The sequence below is a fragment of the Mirounga angustirostris genome, unplaced genomic scaffold (genome assembly GCF_029215605.1).
Source record: "Mirounga angustirostris isolate CCGP_5_RB_7025 unplaced genomic scaffold, mMirAng1.0.hap1 SCAF_11, whole genome shotgun sequence".
NCBI classification, from domain to species: domain Eukaryota; kingdom Metazoa; phylum Chordata; class Mammalia; order Carnivora; family Phocidae; genus Mirounga; species Mirounga angustirostris.
The window spans coordinates 89,919,427-89,933,303 of NW_026991719.1; the positions used below are offsets into that span (position 1 = coordinate 89,919,427).

General features: G+C 38.8%; 1 protein-coding gene across 11 annotated transcripts in view; it reads right to left on the minus strand.

Annotated features, from left to right (window-relative positions):
* CHRDL1 (chordin like 1) overlaps window positions 1-13,877 on the minus strand; it is a 121,913-nt gene that overhangs the window by 89,925 nt on the left and 18,111 nt on the right. For all 11 annotated transcript variants that reach the window (XM_045881636.3, XM_045881603.3, XM_054508968.2 and 8 more), the window contains exon 3: window positions 1,881-1,993. In XM_045881636.3, the coding sequence (XP_045737592.1) occupies window positions 1,881-1,993 (113 nt within the window). The remainder of the gene's footprint in view (window positions 1-1,880; window positions 1,994-13,877) is intronic.

Here is a 13,877-nt window from a genome sequence, read left to right on the forward strand (position 1 = left end):
GTAACAAAGAGGACGGGGAAAGAGAAGATGCCTAGCACTAGGAGCTGTCGGCACTGGGGTCATATTAACATTTTCACTGCCCTGCAGATGGCAAAGCTCAGCCCCCAAGGGCTAGCTGTCCATTTCCAATGTGTTGCGTCAAGAATCTGACACAATCATGTCATACCAGGAGGTTTGGAAGCTAATCAGTACCCAGATGCTCTACTTAATACCTGCCCTGGCCATTTAAAGAGGCAGGCTTCTTTTACCCAAATCTGAATCACCCTACCATAAACCTCTTTCTTTTCTCATGGACTTTCTAGAATACGTTTTTGGAGTGTTGCATTTGGAAACACCACAGAGCCTCCTTATGGGTCACACTCCTCAGAGCCAGGTGGTATCATCTTGAAGTGAAATCACCAAAGCACATCAGAAACCACTCCTTCTGGCTGAGGCCTACACCAATGCCTCCTTAATGCCTTAAACTGAATTCTGTTCTAGAGTGAACAGATGAATAAAAATAATAACCATAACGACAGCGATGATGAGGGCGCTGACAGCAGTTAACATCTCTTGAATGTTGGCTGTGACCGAGCACAGTTTTAGGTGACTGAAACCTATTAGTGAATTTAATCCTTCCCACAATCCTATGAAATACACAGTATCATTATCCCATTTTAAAGAAAAAGAAGCTGAAGGGATCTCAGAGAGTTCAGGTAACTTGTCCAATGTAACACAGCTTACAGGTGGCAGAGCCAGGGTAGGAAACATGGTCTGTCTTGACTCCAGAGCTCAGTAGCCTCTTAACATGACTTCCTACTGCCTCAAGGTTAGGTTTCCGCATGCTTAGAATTCTAAAAGCCCAATTTCTACTTAAATGGCAAAAGAATCTGGCTGGCAAGTGACTGCTTCTATACTACCCAGGCACTAAGGAGGAACTACAAGTTCTTCCACGAGGTCTCAAGCGAGAGGCTGGTCTTGAAAATTCTTTCCATATGCTCGGAGTTCTCCATTCTCAAGTCCTGGTACAAGGCCCCCTTACCCAAATGGTTCTCCACCAGGGGTCGTTTTGCTCCCCAAGCAACCTGGACCACGTCTCGGGTCATTTTTCGGTTGTCACAACTGGAATTGGTGCTATTGGTGTCTAGTGGGTCGAGGCCAGGGATGCTGGTAAACATCCTACAATATACAGGACAGCCCCCCCAACAAGGAATAATCTGTCCCTGAATGTCAACAGAGCAGAGCTTGAAAAGCCCAGGCCTAGTATAAGACAGTAGAGGCTTATTCAGAAAGATGGAACACAGCTGTGGTCCTGGGTCAAGGCCACGGAAAGAAGATGAGAGTACCTGCTTTGCCTATTGCAAAGATGGCATTTAAGGTGTCCAAACACCCCTCTGAATGTCTGGTCAGGAGTCAAGGCCAAGCCAAGAGAACTGTAATGGTTACCAGGTCAGGCCAAGGTTCTGCAGCCTCAATCCTAATAACCGCTACTGGCCCAGACATCAAATATGCTCTCCCGATCAACCGCTGTATGATCTGTCCTAATCTCTTCTCTAAAGGCCAGCCTTGAAAATGATCTTCAAAACCGATTCTGTCCGTAATCCACGCATTACTTTGAGCTCTGTTCCCCTACTCCCACTATCAGACTATTCTACCTTCTCCTACCATGGCCCGTATCCTTTGGCTAGGAGACCATAAATATCTGTCCATAGCAAAGACTTAGAGATCCCACCAAAAAATCAAGCCAAACGGCAACAAGGGGAAAGAGTCCGGAGACATTTATTTCCCCTGACAAGCTGCTTCCTATCTTCTCTTAGGCTTTCACCACCCCTGCTTCCCAGCCGTCTGGGCACTGGAAGCACCTCTGCACGCCGAGGAGCGAACTGGGTGTCACGTTGTACCTCTGAGCAGATGCAGTTGACGCAGTAAACCAACCCATAGGGTTCCAGGTACGGATGCCATCTCTCGCCCACTCTGTACTTCTTGTCTTGAAACACACAGTATGTCTCTGAACCTGTGAGGAAGGAGATGGAGAATATGCCTGTTAGACCCCACAGACACAGTCACCAAATCTAAAGGCAATCACACCTCCCACCTGTCTTCGTGTTACATCAAGAGCGGAGGCATAGGGAGTGTTTCCAGAACCTACCGTGGGCTCAGTGTTTCACATGCTATGCTTATTCGGTCCTACAATGCCCCAGTACGGTAGACACCACTGTGAGTCTTGTTTCACAGATGAGGGCAATCAAGTCACATAACCAGTAAGTAACTGACAGGAGAGTCAAACCCAGCTTTGCCCGAGTGAAGCCAAGGTCTTGGTGACTGCTCTGTTAACAACGGTAAGGTAAGGGAGCACGTCGTGTGTCCTTCTGGAAAAGGCTGTGCTCCCTTGCTGTGGAAATGCAAGCTAAGGTCTGAAATGCGGATCTATCTTTCTCCGAGCTGCCCAGGGGTGGTGCAGGAGTAATGAACTAAACACATTGTGTTAAGTTCCTATAAATGGTTTTTGCCCATGCGTGCTAAGATCATTCAATCATGAAACAAATATTTGGGCACTTACTATTTGTCAGGCACTCTGCTGACTGCTGGGAATAAAATGGTGAGCAAAAATACCCACAGTCCTTGCTCTCCTCAACTTACAGACTTGTTCTTCTATAAACGACTCCCAATTTACTCAAAAGCAATGCCTCCTTCCCCTTTGATGAACAGCTGATCTTGTGCCACAGTTCCTTGAGCACATACTATGTTACTTGCATTCCTTTACACATCTTGTTTCTCCATCAAAGTAAAAGTCCCTCAAAATCAGGCAACATCTATTCGGAACTCTCTGTTTATCACATGGTCTAGCACACCGTGGCCAATAAATGTAATCAATAAGCAAACGACTGATAAATGAATCTCCAAACCATGTGATTCGCCTTCAAATCCCATCCTCATCTATCCACTGCTTCCCAATCACACAAGGTCAAAGCAAACTAAAGACTCTTCTTGTGGCAAACCCATTAGTTTCCCCCACTCTCCAGTACACATTTCCCTGATGATCAAAATTTTAAAATAAAGAAAAGGCAGATAAGCAAGAAACTGGGAGAAGATATATATTTTTAAAGATTTTATTTATTTGAGAGAGAGAATGAAAGAGAGAGAATGAGAGGGGGGAGGGTCAGAGGGAGAAGCAGACTTCCCACTGAGCAGGGAGCCCAACATGGGACTCGGTCCCAGGACTCGGGGATCATGACCTCAGCGGAAGGCAGACACTTAACTGACTGAGCCACCCATGTGCCCCAAGGGAGAAGATATTTCCAACCAATAAAGTATCAGAATCGGGAACCTTTTCTCATCATTTAAATTAATAAGTAAAATACCAACCAATCCCAACAGAAAAATTATCTATTTATCCAGGACATGAATAACAATTTGAGGGAAGAAGAAATGGGAAACAGGCAACAAACATGAAAAGATGTTCAACCTCACTAGTAATCAGAGATTCAGATTAAAACTACACTGAGATCATTGTCTCAAGTCACTCACTGCTTCAAAGACCCTCGGTGATTTTTTTCCAGCAACCTGCAAGATAAATTCCAATTTACTTTTCAAATCTTGATTTCCAACTTCTTCAGAACGATGAACTGGAAGTCAGAAAATCTGGGTTTGAATTCTAACCAACTCTAGCTGTGTGGCATTGAGCTAATCATTGAAATTGTCAATCTAAAAAAAACTTTAAAATAGGGGTGCATGGGTGGCTCAGTCGGTTAAGCACTGGACTCCTGATTTCAGCTCAGGTCATGATCTCAGGGTTGTGGGATCAAGCCCCACATCGGGCTCTGCCCTCAGAGTGGAGTCTGCTTAAGATTCTCTCTCTTCCTCTCCCTCTGTCCCTCCCCCCTCAAAACAATGATAAAAAATTAAAACATAAAAAATAAAAATAAAAAAATAAACCGTCAATCTCAGTTTTCAACACCTGCGAAATGTAGATTATCTGTTTCTCAAGCAGAGTTTGGAGGATTAATTGAAATTCTTTGTAAATCATAAAGTACTGCAAAATGTAGAGCATTATTTTATGTTAATTATTTTCTTTTTAGAAAAGTAATTCATACTTAATGTAGAAAACTGGAAAACATTCACAAAGTTCCAAAAAGAACAAAATAAAAACATAAACATATAACTATGAAAAACATTATACACAATTCCAGCAGGAGACAACCACTTGTAATATACTGGTAACTTACAAATAGCCTGTGGGTTGAAGAAAAAAATCAAAAGGGAAATTAAAAAATAGTTTGTACTAAGTGAAAATAAAAACACAGCATATCAAAATCAGTGGGATTCGGCTAAAGAAGTACTTAAAGGGAAATTTATATCACTAAAATACCTACATTAAAAAGGGAGAAAAGTCTCAAAACAAGACACTAGAAAAAGTAGAGAAAATAAACCAAAAGCAAACAGAAGAAGGGAATAATAAAGAAGTCAGTGAAATCGAAGACAGAAAATCAACAGAAAAAAATCAGTGAGACCAAATCTGTTTTTTAAATAAAATCAATAAAATTGATAAACTTCTTACAAAACTAGCCAAGATAAAAAGAGAGAAGATGAGAATTCCCAATATTAGGGACAACAGAGAGCATTCTAAAAAAGGACTTAAAAAAGGAATATTATGAATAACTTCATGCCACCTAAGTTAGCAACCTCGATGAAACAGATTAATTCCTTGAATGACACAAATTACCAAAGCTCAATCTAGAAGAGATAGATAACCTGAATATTCCTATATCTTTTTTTTTTATTTATTTGTTTGAGAGAGAGAGAGCAAGGGGAGGGGTAGAGGGAGAGAAAGAATCTCAAGCAGACTCCCCACTGAGTGCATAGCCCAATGCGAGGCTTGATCTCAGGATCCTGAGATCAGGACCTGAGCTGAAATCAAGAGTCAGAGGCTTAACTGACTAAGCCATCCAGGCGCCCCTCTTATATCTTTTAAAGAACTTGAATTTGTAGTTAAAAATTTTGTCACAAAGAAAACTCCAGGGCCAGATGGCTTCACTGGTGAATTCTATCAAACATTCTACCAAACATTTCAGAAAAAATGAAGAAGAGGGATTACTTCCCAACTAAATCATTGATGTAGGCATGACCCTGACATGAAAACAAGATTAAAGGTATTACAAGAATAAAAATAAAAAGATAGACCAACATACCTCCTGAACATAGATACAAACATTCTCAATAAAATTCCAGTAAATTAAACCCAACAGTGTATAAAAAGGATGACACTTTATGAGCAAGTGGGATTTATCCTGAAAATTAAAGGCTAATTCAACATTCATATTTCAGTCAACATAATTCTCCATATCAACAAACTGGACAAGAAGAATCATGTAATCATCGCAATAGATGCCAAAAAAAAATTTGACAAAATTCTATATCCATTTGTGACAGAAACTCTCAGCAAAGTAGAAAAAGACCTTCCTCAACCTAATCAAGGGTATCTTCAAAAAAAACCTACAGTTCACATTATACTTAATAGAAAAAGACAATGCTTTCTCCCTAAGATGGGGAGTTATGGAAGGATGTGTGCTCCACCACTTTGAAGATCCTAGCCAGTGGAATCAGGTAAGAAAAAGAAGGAAAAGGCGTACATATTAGAGAATAAAACACAAAACTGTTATATTTATAGATGCTATGACTGTCTACAAAGAAAAATCCCAAAGAATCGATTTAGAGTTAGTAAAAATAGTAAGAGAATTTAAGCAAGATTACAGAATACAAGGTCAATATAAAAAAGCTGATCACGTTTATATATTCTACAAAGAACAATTAGAGATTGGAATTTGAGGGGGGTGGGAGGGATGGGGTGGCTGGGTGATAGACACTGGGGAGGGTATGTGCTATGGTGAGCGCTGTGAATTGTGTAGGAGTGTTGAATCACAGACCTGTACTTCTGAAACAAATAATACATTATATGTTAAAAAAAAAAAAAAAGGAAGAAGATAGCAGGAAGGGAAAAATGAAGGGGGGGGGATTCGGAGGGGGGAGACGACCCCATGAGAGACTATGGACTCTGAGAAACAAACTGAGGGTTCCAGAGGGGAGAGGGGTGAGGGGGTGGGTTAGCCTGGTGATGGGTATTAAAGAGGGCACATTCTGCATGGAGCACTGGGTTTTATATGCAAACAATGAATCATGGAACACTACATCAAATACTAATGATGTATGGTGCTTAACATAACATTAAAAAAAAAAGAATATTTATCTGAAAAAAAAATTGGAATTTGAAAAAGTACCTTTTGCAGTAGCTCCCCCTAAACATAGAAACACTGAGGTATCTAACAAAATGTGTGCCAGATCTCTAATCAGAAACCTACAAAACTATGATAAAAGAAACCAGAGGAGTCCTAAAAAATGGAGAGGTATGCCTTGTTTGTGGACTGGAAGTCACAATATTATGAAGGTGTCAGTTCCCCCCAAAGTGACTTATAGATTCAATGAAACCCAAAACCAAATATTAGCGGGTTATTTTATAGAAATTGGTACTCTCATTCAAAAGTTTATATGAAAAGGTAAAGGAGTAGAATAGCCAAAACATTCTGACAAAGAAAGATTTGGGAGGACATATACAAAGTGATTTCATGACTTAAGGTAAAATTATAGTTTTCATGGCAATGTGTTTTTGGCAAAAGGTTAGGCAAATATATCAATAGAACAGAATGACAAGTCAAAAAATAGACCCACACATAAATGTAGTCAATTGACTTTCAACAAAGGTGCAAAGACCATTCAAAGGAGAAACAGTACTCTTTTCAATAAATGCTGCTGGAACATTTGAATAGTCATATACAAAACATGAGCTAAAATGAATCTGTAACTCAGACCACATACAAAAATTAATTCAAGATGGATCACAGACTTCCATGTAAACTTTAATATTTTAAAACTTCTAGAAGAAAACATTGAAGGCTATCTTGGTGATATTGGGTTAGGCAAAGACTTCTGAGATATGACACCAAAACCACAATCCATAAAAGAAATATAAAATAGGACCTCGTCAAAATTAAGGACTTCTGCCTTTGAAAGAGTGGTAAGGGGTACCTGGGTGGCTCAATTGGTTAAAGTGTCTGCCTTCGGCTCAGGTCATGATCTCAGGGTCCTAGGATTGAGCACCTCGTTAGGCTCCCTGCTCAGAAGGGAACCTGCTTGTCTGTTTCCCTCTGTCCCTCCCCCTGCTTTTGCTCTCTTTATTTCTCAAATAAATAAAATATTTTTAAAAAAGAGTATAGAGAATAAAAAGTAAAGCCATGGGATGAGAGAAATTATTTGCAAATCATATTTCTGATAAAAGATTTTATCCAGAATACATAAAGAAATCTCAAAACTTAAGGATAAGGAAAGAAATGATCCAATTTTTAAAACGGGAATACAATTTGAATAGACACTTTACCAAAGAAGATATACAGGTATCAAACATATAATTAATCAGCAGGGAAATGCAAATTGAAACCATGATGAGATATCACTACCCACCTATCAGAATGGCTAAACTCAAAAAACCTAACCATACTAAGTGCTGGTGAGGATGTGAAGCAACAGGAACTTTCCTCGTATCTGCTGGTGGAAATGCAAAATAGTACAGCCAAGCTGGAAACAAGTCGGCAGTTTCTTATAAAGTTACACAGAACACTTACTATACAACCCAACAATCTTTTTTTTTTTTTTAAGATTTTATTTATTTATTTGAGACAGAGAGAATGAGAGACAGAGAGCATGAGAGGGAGGAGGGTCAGAGGGAGAAGCAGACTCCCTGCCAAGCAGGGAGCCCAGTGCGGGACTCGATCCCGGGACGCCAGGATCATGACCTGAGCCGAAGGCAGTCGCTTAACCAACTGAGCCACCCAGGTGCCCACAACCCAACAATCTCACTCCTAGGTATTTTCCTGAGAGAAATGAGAACACATATGCAGTTCATGAGAACCCTGGCACTTTCAGTCAGCTGATGCAGGTTTAAAAAAGTGGTTGGTGAAATATTATTAATCAAATGTCATTAACCTGTATGTAAATTGCTCCCAAACCCTGCTAAAATCTACATCAATAAAATGATCATCATAACTGAAAAAAAAAAAACCATATTCACACAAAAACCTCTACCTACATGTTTGTTTGTTTTTTTAAAGATTTTATTTATTTATTTGACAGAGAGAGACACAGCGAGAGAGGGAACACAAGCAGGGGGAGTGGGAGAGGGAGAAGCAGGCTCCACGCTGAGTAGGGAGCCCGATGTGGGGCTCGATCCCAGGACCCCGAGATCATGACCTGAGCCGAAGGCAGACGCCTGACGACTGAGCCACCCAGGCGCCCCTCTACCTACATGTTTAGAATGGCTCTTTTCATGGTCTACAAAACCTAAAAACACCTCGAACGTCCTTCAGCTGATGAATTTATAAACACCCACAAAGTGGAATATTAGCAATAAAAAGAAATGAAAGCACACAAACATAGACGAATCTCAAAGGCATTACACTAAATGAATAAAGCCAGACTCAAAAGTCCACATATGGTATGATTCTACTTCTTTTCATTCTGGAAAAGGGAAAAATATAGGGACAGAAAACAGATCCATAGTTACCAAGGGCTGGGGTGCGGGAAGAAGTTTAACTACAAAGGGGCACAGAGGAAATCTGTTGGGAGATGGAGTCATTTTTGTATCTTGATTATGGTGGTGCCTACGTGGCAGAATGCTTCTGTCAAAACTCACAAAACTGTACCCTACAAAAAGGGTGAATTTTGTTGCATGTAAACTATACCTTAATAAAACATTAAAAAAAACAGAGAGAGGAAAGAAAAATCACATATAATTCCCCTACCAGAAGATAATCACTTTTAACATTCTAGTAAAGTCACTCCCATTTTTTTCCTTTTTTTAAATTAATAGACTTCATTTCTTACAGCAGTTTGACGTTTACAAAAAAATTGAGCAGACAATACAGAGTTCTCATATACCCTCTCTTGACCCCACCCCCAATTCCCTTGTTATTAACATCTTATGGTAAGTGTGGTACATTTGTTACAATTAATGAACCACTAGTGAGATATTAACATTAACTAAAGCACATGAGATTGCACTTTGTTGTGACAAATGTATAATGATATATATCCACCTTCACGGTATCATACAGAAACGTTTCAGTGCCCTAAATATCCCGTTTCCTGCCTGTTCATCTCCTCCCTTTTCTGTCCCCCTAACTGCTGAAAACCACTGATTTTTTTTTTTTACTGTCTTTATAGTTTTGTCTTTTCAAGATGTCATATCATTGGAATCATAAGGTGTGACGTCTTTTTAAACTTGCTTCTTTCACTTAGAACTATGCATTTAAGGTTCCTCCGCATCTTTTCATTGCTTGACAGTTCATTTATTTTGTCACGGAGTAATATTCTGTTGTATGGATGTACAGCTTATTTATCAATTTACCTATTGAAGGACATCTTGGTGGCTTCCGATTATTGGAAATGGTGAATAAAACTGCTATAAATGCTTGCGTGTAGGTTTCATGTGGACATGTTTTCAACTCACTTAGATAATAATGCCTATGGATGACATAGTATGGCAGTGTTTAGCTTTGTAGGAAACTTCCAAACTGTCTTCCAACATGACTATACAATTTTACATTCCCACCAGCAACGGATGACAGTTCCTCTTGCCCCACATCCTCACCAGGATTTGGTGTCTTCTGTATTTCCGGTCTCAGCCATTCTAATAGGTGTGTTGATTTAATTTATAATTCCCTAATGACATAGGATGAGGAGCATCTCTTCATGTACTTATTTGCCACCCTGATATCTTCTTTGGTGAGGTGTCTGTTTAGCTCTTGGCCTACTTATTAATTAGGTTGGTCATTTCCTTTTCTTTCTTGTGTGAGATTTAAGAGCTCTTTGTATATTTTGGATACAAGTCCTCTATCAGGTACACATTTTGCAAATATTTTCCCTCAGTCTGTGGCTTGTCTTTTCATTTGCTCAACAGTGTCTTTGGCAGAGCAGGTTTTTACTTTTAATGAAGTCCAATTTATCAATTTTTTCTTTCATGGAACGTGCTTTTGGTGTTGTATCTAAAAGCTCACGACCAAACCCAAGGTCACCTAGATTTTCTCCTGTGTTATCTTTTAGAAGTTTTATACTTATGTATTTTATATTCAGACCTTTGATCCATTTTGAGTTATTTTTGTGAAAGGTTTAAGGTCGGTGTCTACATTCTTTCCTTTTTTTTTTTTTTTTTGCATGTGGATATCTAGTTGTTCTGGCACCATTTATTGAAAAGATTATCCTTTTTCCAATGAAATGTCACTGCTTCTTTTGTCGAGATCAGTTTGCTATGCTTGTGTGGGTCTATTTCTGGGCTCTCTATTGTGTTCCATTGATCTATTTGTCTCTTCTTTCAACAACACCACACTGTCATGATTACTATAGCTTTATAGCAAGTCTCGAAGATGGGTAGTGTCAGTCCTCCAACTTTATTTTTCTTCAGTGTTGTGTTGGAAATTCTGGGTCTTTTACCTTTTCATGGAAACTTTAGAATCACTTTGTTTATTTCCACGAAGTAAATTGCTGGGATTTTGATTGGTATTATATTGAATCTATAGATCAAGTTGGGGAGAACTGGTATCTTGATAATATTGGGTCTTCCTATCAATGAGCATGGAATATCTTTTCCATTTATTTGATTCCTTTCCTGAGAATTTTGTAGTTTTCCTTACAGAGATCTTGTACACATTTTGCTAGATTTATACCTAAGTATTTTCTCTTTTTTTTGGTGCTAATGTAAATGGTATTGTGTTTTTAATTACAAATTCCAGTTGTTCATTGCTGGTACATAGGAAAGCAATTGACTTTTATATATTAACCTTGTATCCTTCAACCTTGCTATAATTGCTTATTAATTTGGGGACGGTTTTTTAATTGATTCGTTAGGACTTTTTACACAGATAATCATGTCATCTGTAAACAAAGGTAGTTTTATTTCTTCCTTCCAAACATTTACACTCTTTGTTTCCATTTCCCATCTTACTGCATTAGCTATGATTTCAAGTACAATGTTGAATTGGAGTGGTCAAAGGAGACATCATTGCCTTGTTCCTGATCTTAAGGGGAAAGCACCTAGTTTCTCTCCATTGAGTGTGGTGTTAGCTATATATATTTTTTTGTGGATGTTCTTCATGAAGTTGAAGAAATTCCCCTCTATTCCTAGTTTGCTGGGTAGTGTTGGATTTTGTCAAATGCTTCTTACGCATCTATTGCTATAATCATGTGGTTTTTCTTCTTTAGCCTGTTGATGTGATGGATTACATTAATTGATTTTTGAATGCTGGAACAGCCTTGCATGTCTGGAATAAATTCCGTAATTTGTGGCTTTTTCATTACATTGTTGGATTCAACTTGCTAATATTTTGCTGAGGATTACTGCATTAGAGATATTGATCTGTAGTTTTCCTTTCTTGTAACATCTCTTCCTGGTTTTGGTATCAGGGTAATGTTGGCCTCATAGAATGAGTTAGGTAGTATTCTTTCTGCTTTTATCTTCTAAAACAGACTGAAGAGTGTCAGTATCATTTCTTCCTTAAATGTTTGGTCAATTTCACCAGTTCATCATCTGGGCCTGGTACTTTCTGTTTTGGAAGGTTATGAATTGTTGATTCAATTTCTTTAATAGATATAAGCTATTCAGACTGTCTATTTCTTCTTGTGTGAGTTTTGTTGAATTTTATCTTCCAAGGTATTGGTCCATCATTTCTAAGTTACCAAATTTGTGGACACAGAATTGTTCATTATATTCCTTTATTATCCTTTTGATATCAATGGGTCAGTAGTGATGATGGCTTTTCTTTCATTTCTGATATTAGTAATTTGTGTCTTCTCCCTTTTTTCTTAATTAACCTGGCTAGAGGTTTATTCTATGGATCTCTTCAAGGAACCAGTTTTGGTGTCATTGATTTTTCTCTATTGTTTCCCTGGTTTCACTTGCATTGATTTCTGCTTTAGTTTTTTAAAATTTATTTTCTTTTGCTTACTTTGGATTTGATTTGCTCCTATTTTTCTAGTTTCTTTTTTTTAAGATGTTTTGTTTATTTATTTGACAGAGAGAGAGCACAAGCTGGGGGAGCAGTGAGGGAGAGGGAGAAGCAGGCTTTCTGCTGAGCAGGGAGCCCGATGCAGGGCTCCATCCCAGGACCCTGGGATCATGACCTGAACCAAAGGCAGACGCCTAACCTACTGAGCCACCCAGGCACCCCTAGTTTTCTAGTTTCTTAAGGTGAAACTCAGATTGTTGACAGTAGATCTTTCTTCTTCTAATATCTTAATTCTATGCTATAAATTTCCCCTAAGCACTGCTTTTGCTGCATCCTGTGAATTTTGATAAGTTCTATCTTTATTTTCATATAATTCAAAATATTTTAAAATTTCTCTTGAGATTTCCTTGACTCATATGCTATTTTTAAAAGATTTTATTTATTTATTTGCGAGAGAGAGAGAGAGTATGCACGCAGAGATGAGCAGAGGGGGAGGGAAAGGGAGAGAGAATCTGAAGCAGACTGCACTGAGCGCAGAGCCTGACACGGGGCTCAATCCCATGACCAGGAAATTGTGACCTGAACGGAACCCAAGAGTCAGAAGCTCAACTGACTGAGCCAACCAGGCACCCCAACCATGTGCTATTTTAAACTGTATTATTTAATCTCTAAATATTTGGGGATTTTACAGCTATCTTTCTGTTATTGAGTTCTAGTTTCATTCTGAATGTGGTCTGAGAGGATACGCTGTATAGTGTCTATTATTTTTAATTTCGTAAGGTGTGTTTTATGACCTATGAATGTGGTCTATCTTGGTGGATGATTCACGTGAGCTTGAGAAGAATGTGTATTCTGCTGTTGTTGGATGAAATATTCTATAGAAGTCAATGAGATCTGGTTGATTGATGGTGTTGTTCAATTATATTCTTGTGTGTTTAATTATATTCTTACTGATTTTCTGTCTTCTGGATCTGTTAATTATTATAGAGAGGTATAAAAGTCTCCAACTATAATAGTGGATTTGTCTGTTTCTCCTTACAGCTCTAATAGTTTTTGCCTCACATACTTTGATGCCCTGTTAGGTGCATACACATAATTTTCCTTGCGCTGAAAGTCTTCTTTGTCTGAAATTAATATAGCTACTCCCAGTTACTTTTGATTAGTGTCAGCATCCTACATCTTTCTCCATCCCTTTACTTTTAATCTATATGGACCTTTATATTTAAAGTGGGTTTCTTGTAGACAACATATAGTTGGGTCTTTTTTTTTTTTTTTTTACCTACTACACTACACTAGTCTCTTTTAATTGGTGTGTATAGACCACATTTTTTTATTTTTTATTTTTTTAAGATTTTTATTTATTGCTTTGAGAAAGAGAAAGAGAGAGAGGGAGTGTATGAGCAGGCGGAGGGGCAAAGGGAGAGGGAGAAGCAGACTCCTGCTGAGCAGGGGGCCCAACATGGGGCTCGATCCCAGGACCCCAAGATCATGAACTGACTGAGCCACACAGGCATCCCCACATTTCTTTTAAAGATTTATTTATTTACTTGAGAGGGGGGAGGGACAGAGGGAGAGAAAGAATCACAAGAAGACTCCCCATTGAGTGTGGAGCCCAACATGGTGCTTGATCTCACAACCCTGAGAACAAGAGTTGGACACTCAACCAACTGAGCCACTCAGGCACCCCTCTGTTACATTGTTTCTGACTTCTCACATTTCCATTTGATTCTTTCTTAAGAGTTTCCATCTCCCTGTTTACATTCCCCACATAATTTGCATATTATCCCCTTTCCCTATTAGAGTCCTAAGCATACTACTCATTGTTATTACAAATTCCTAGTCTGATAATTC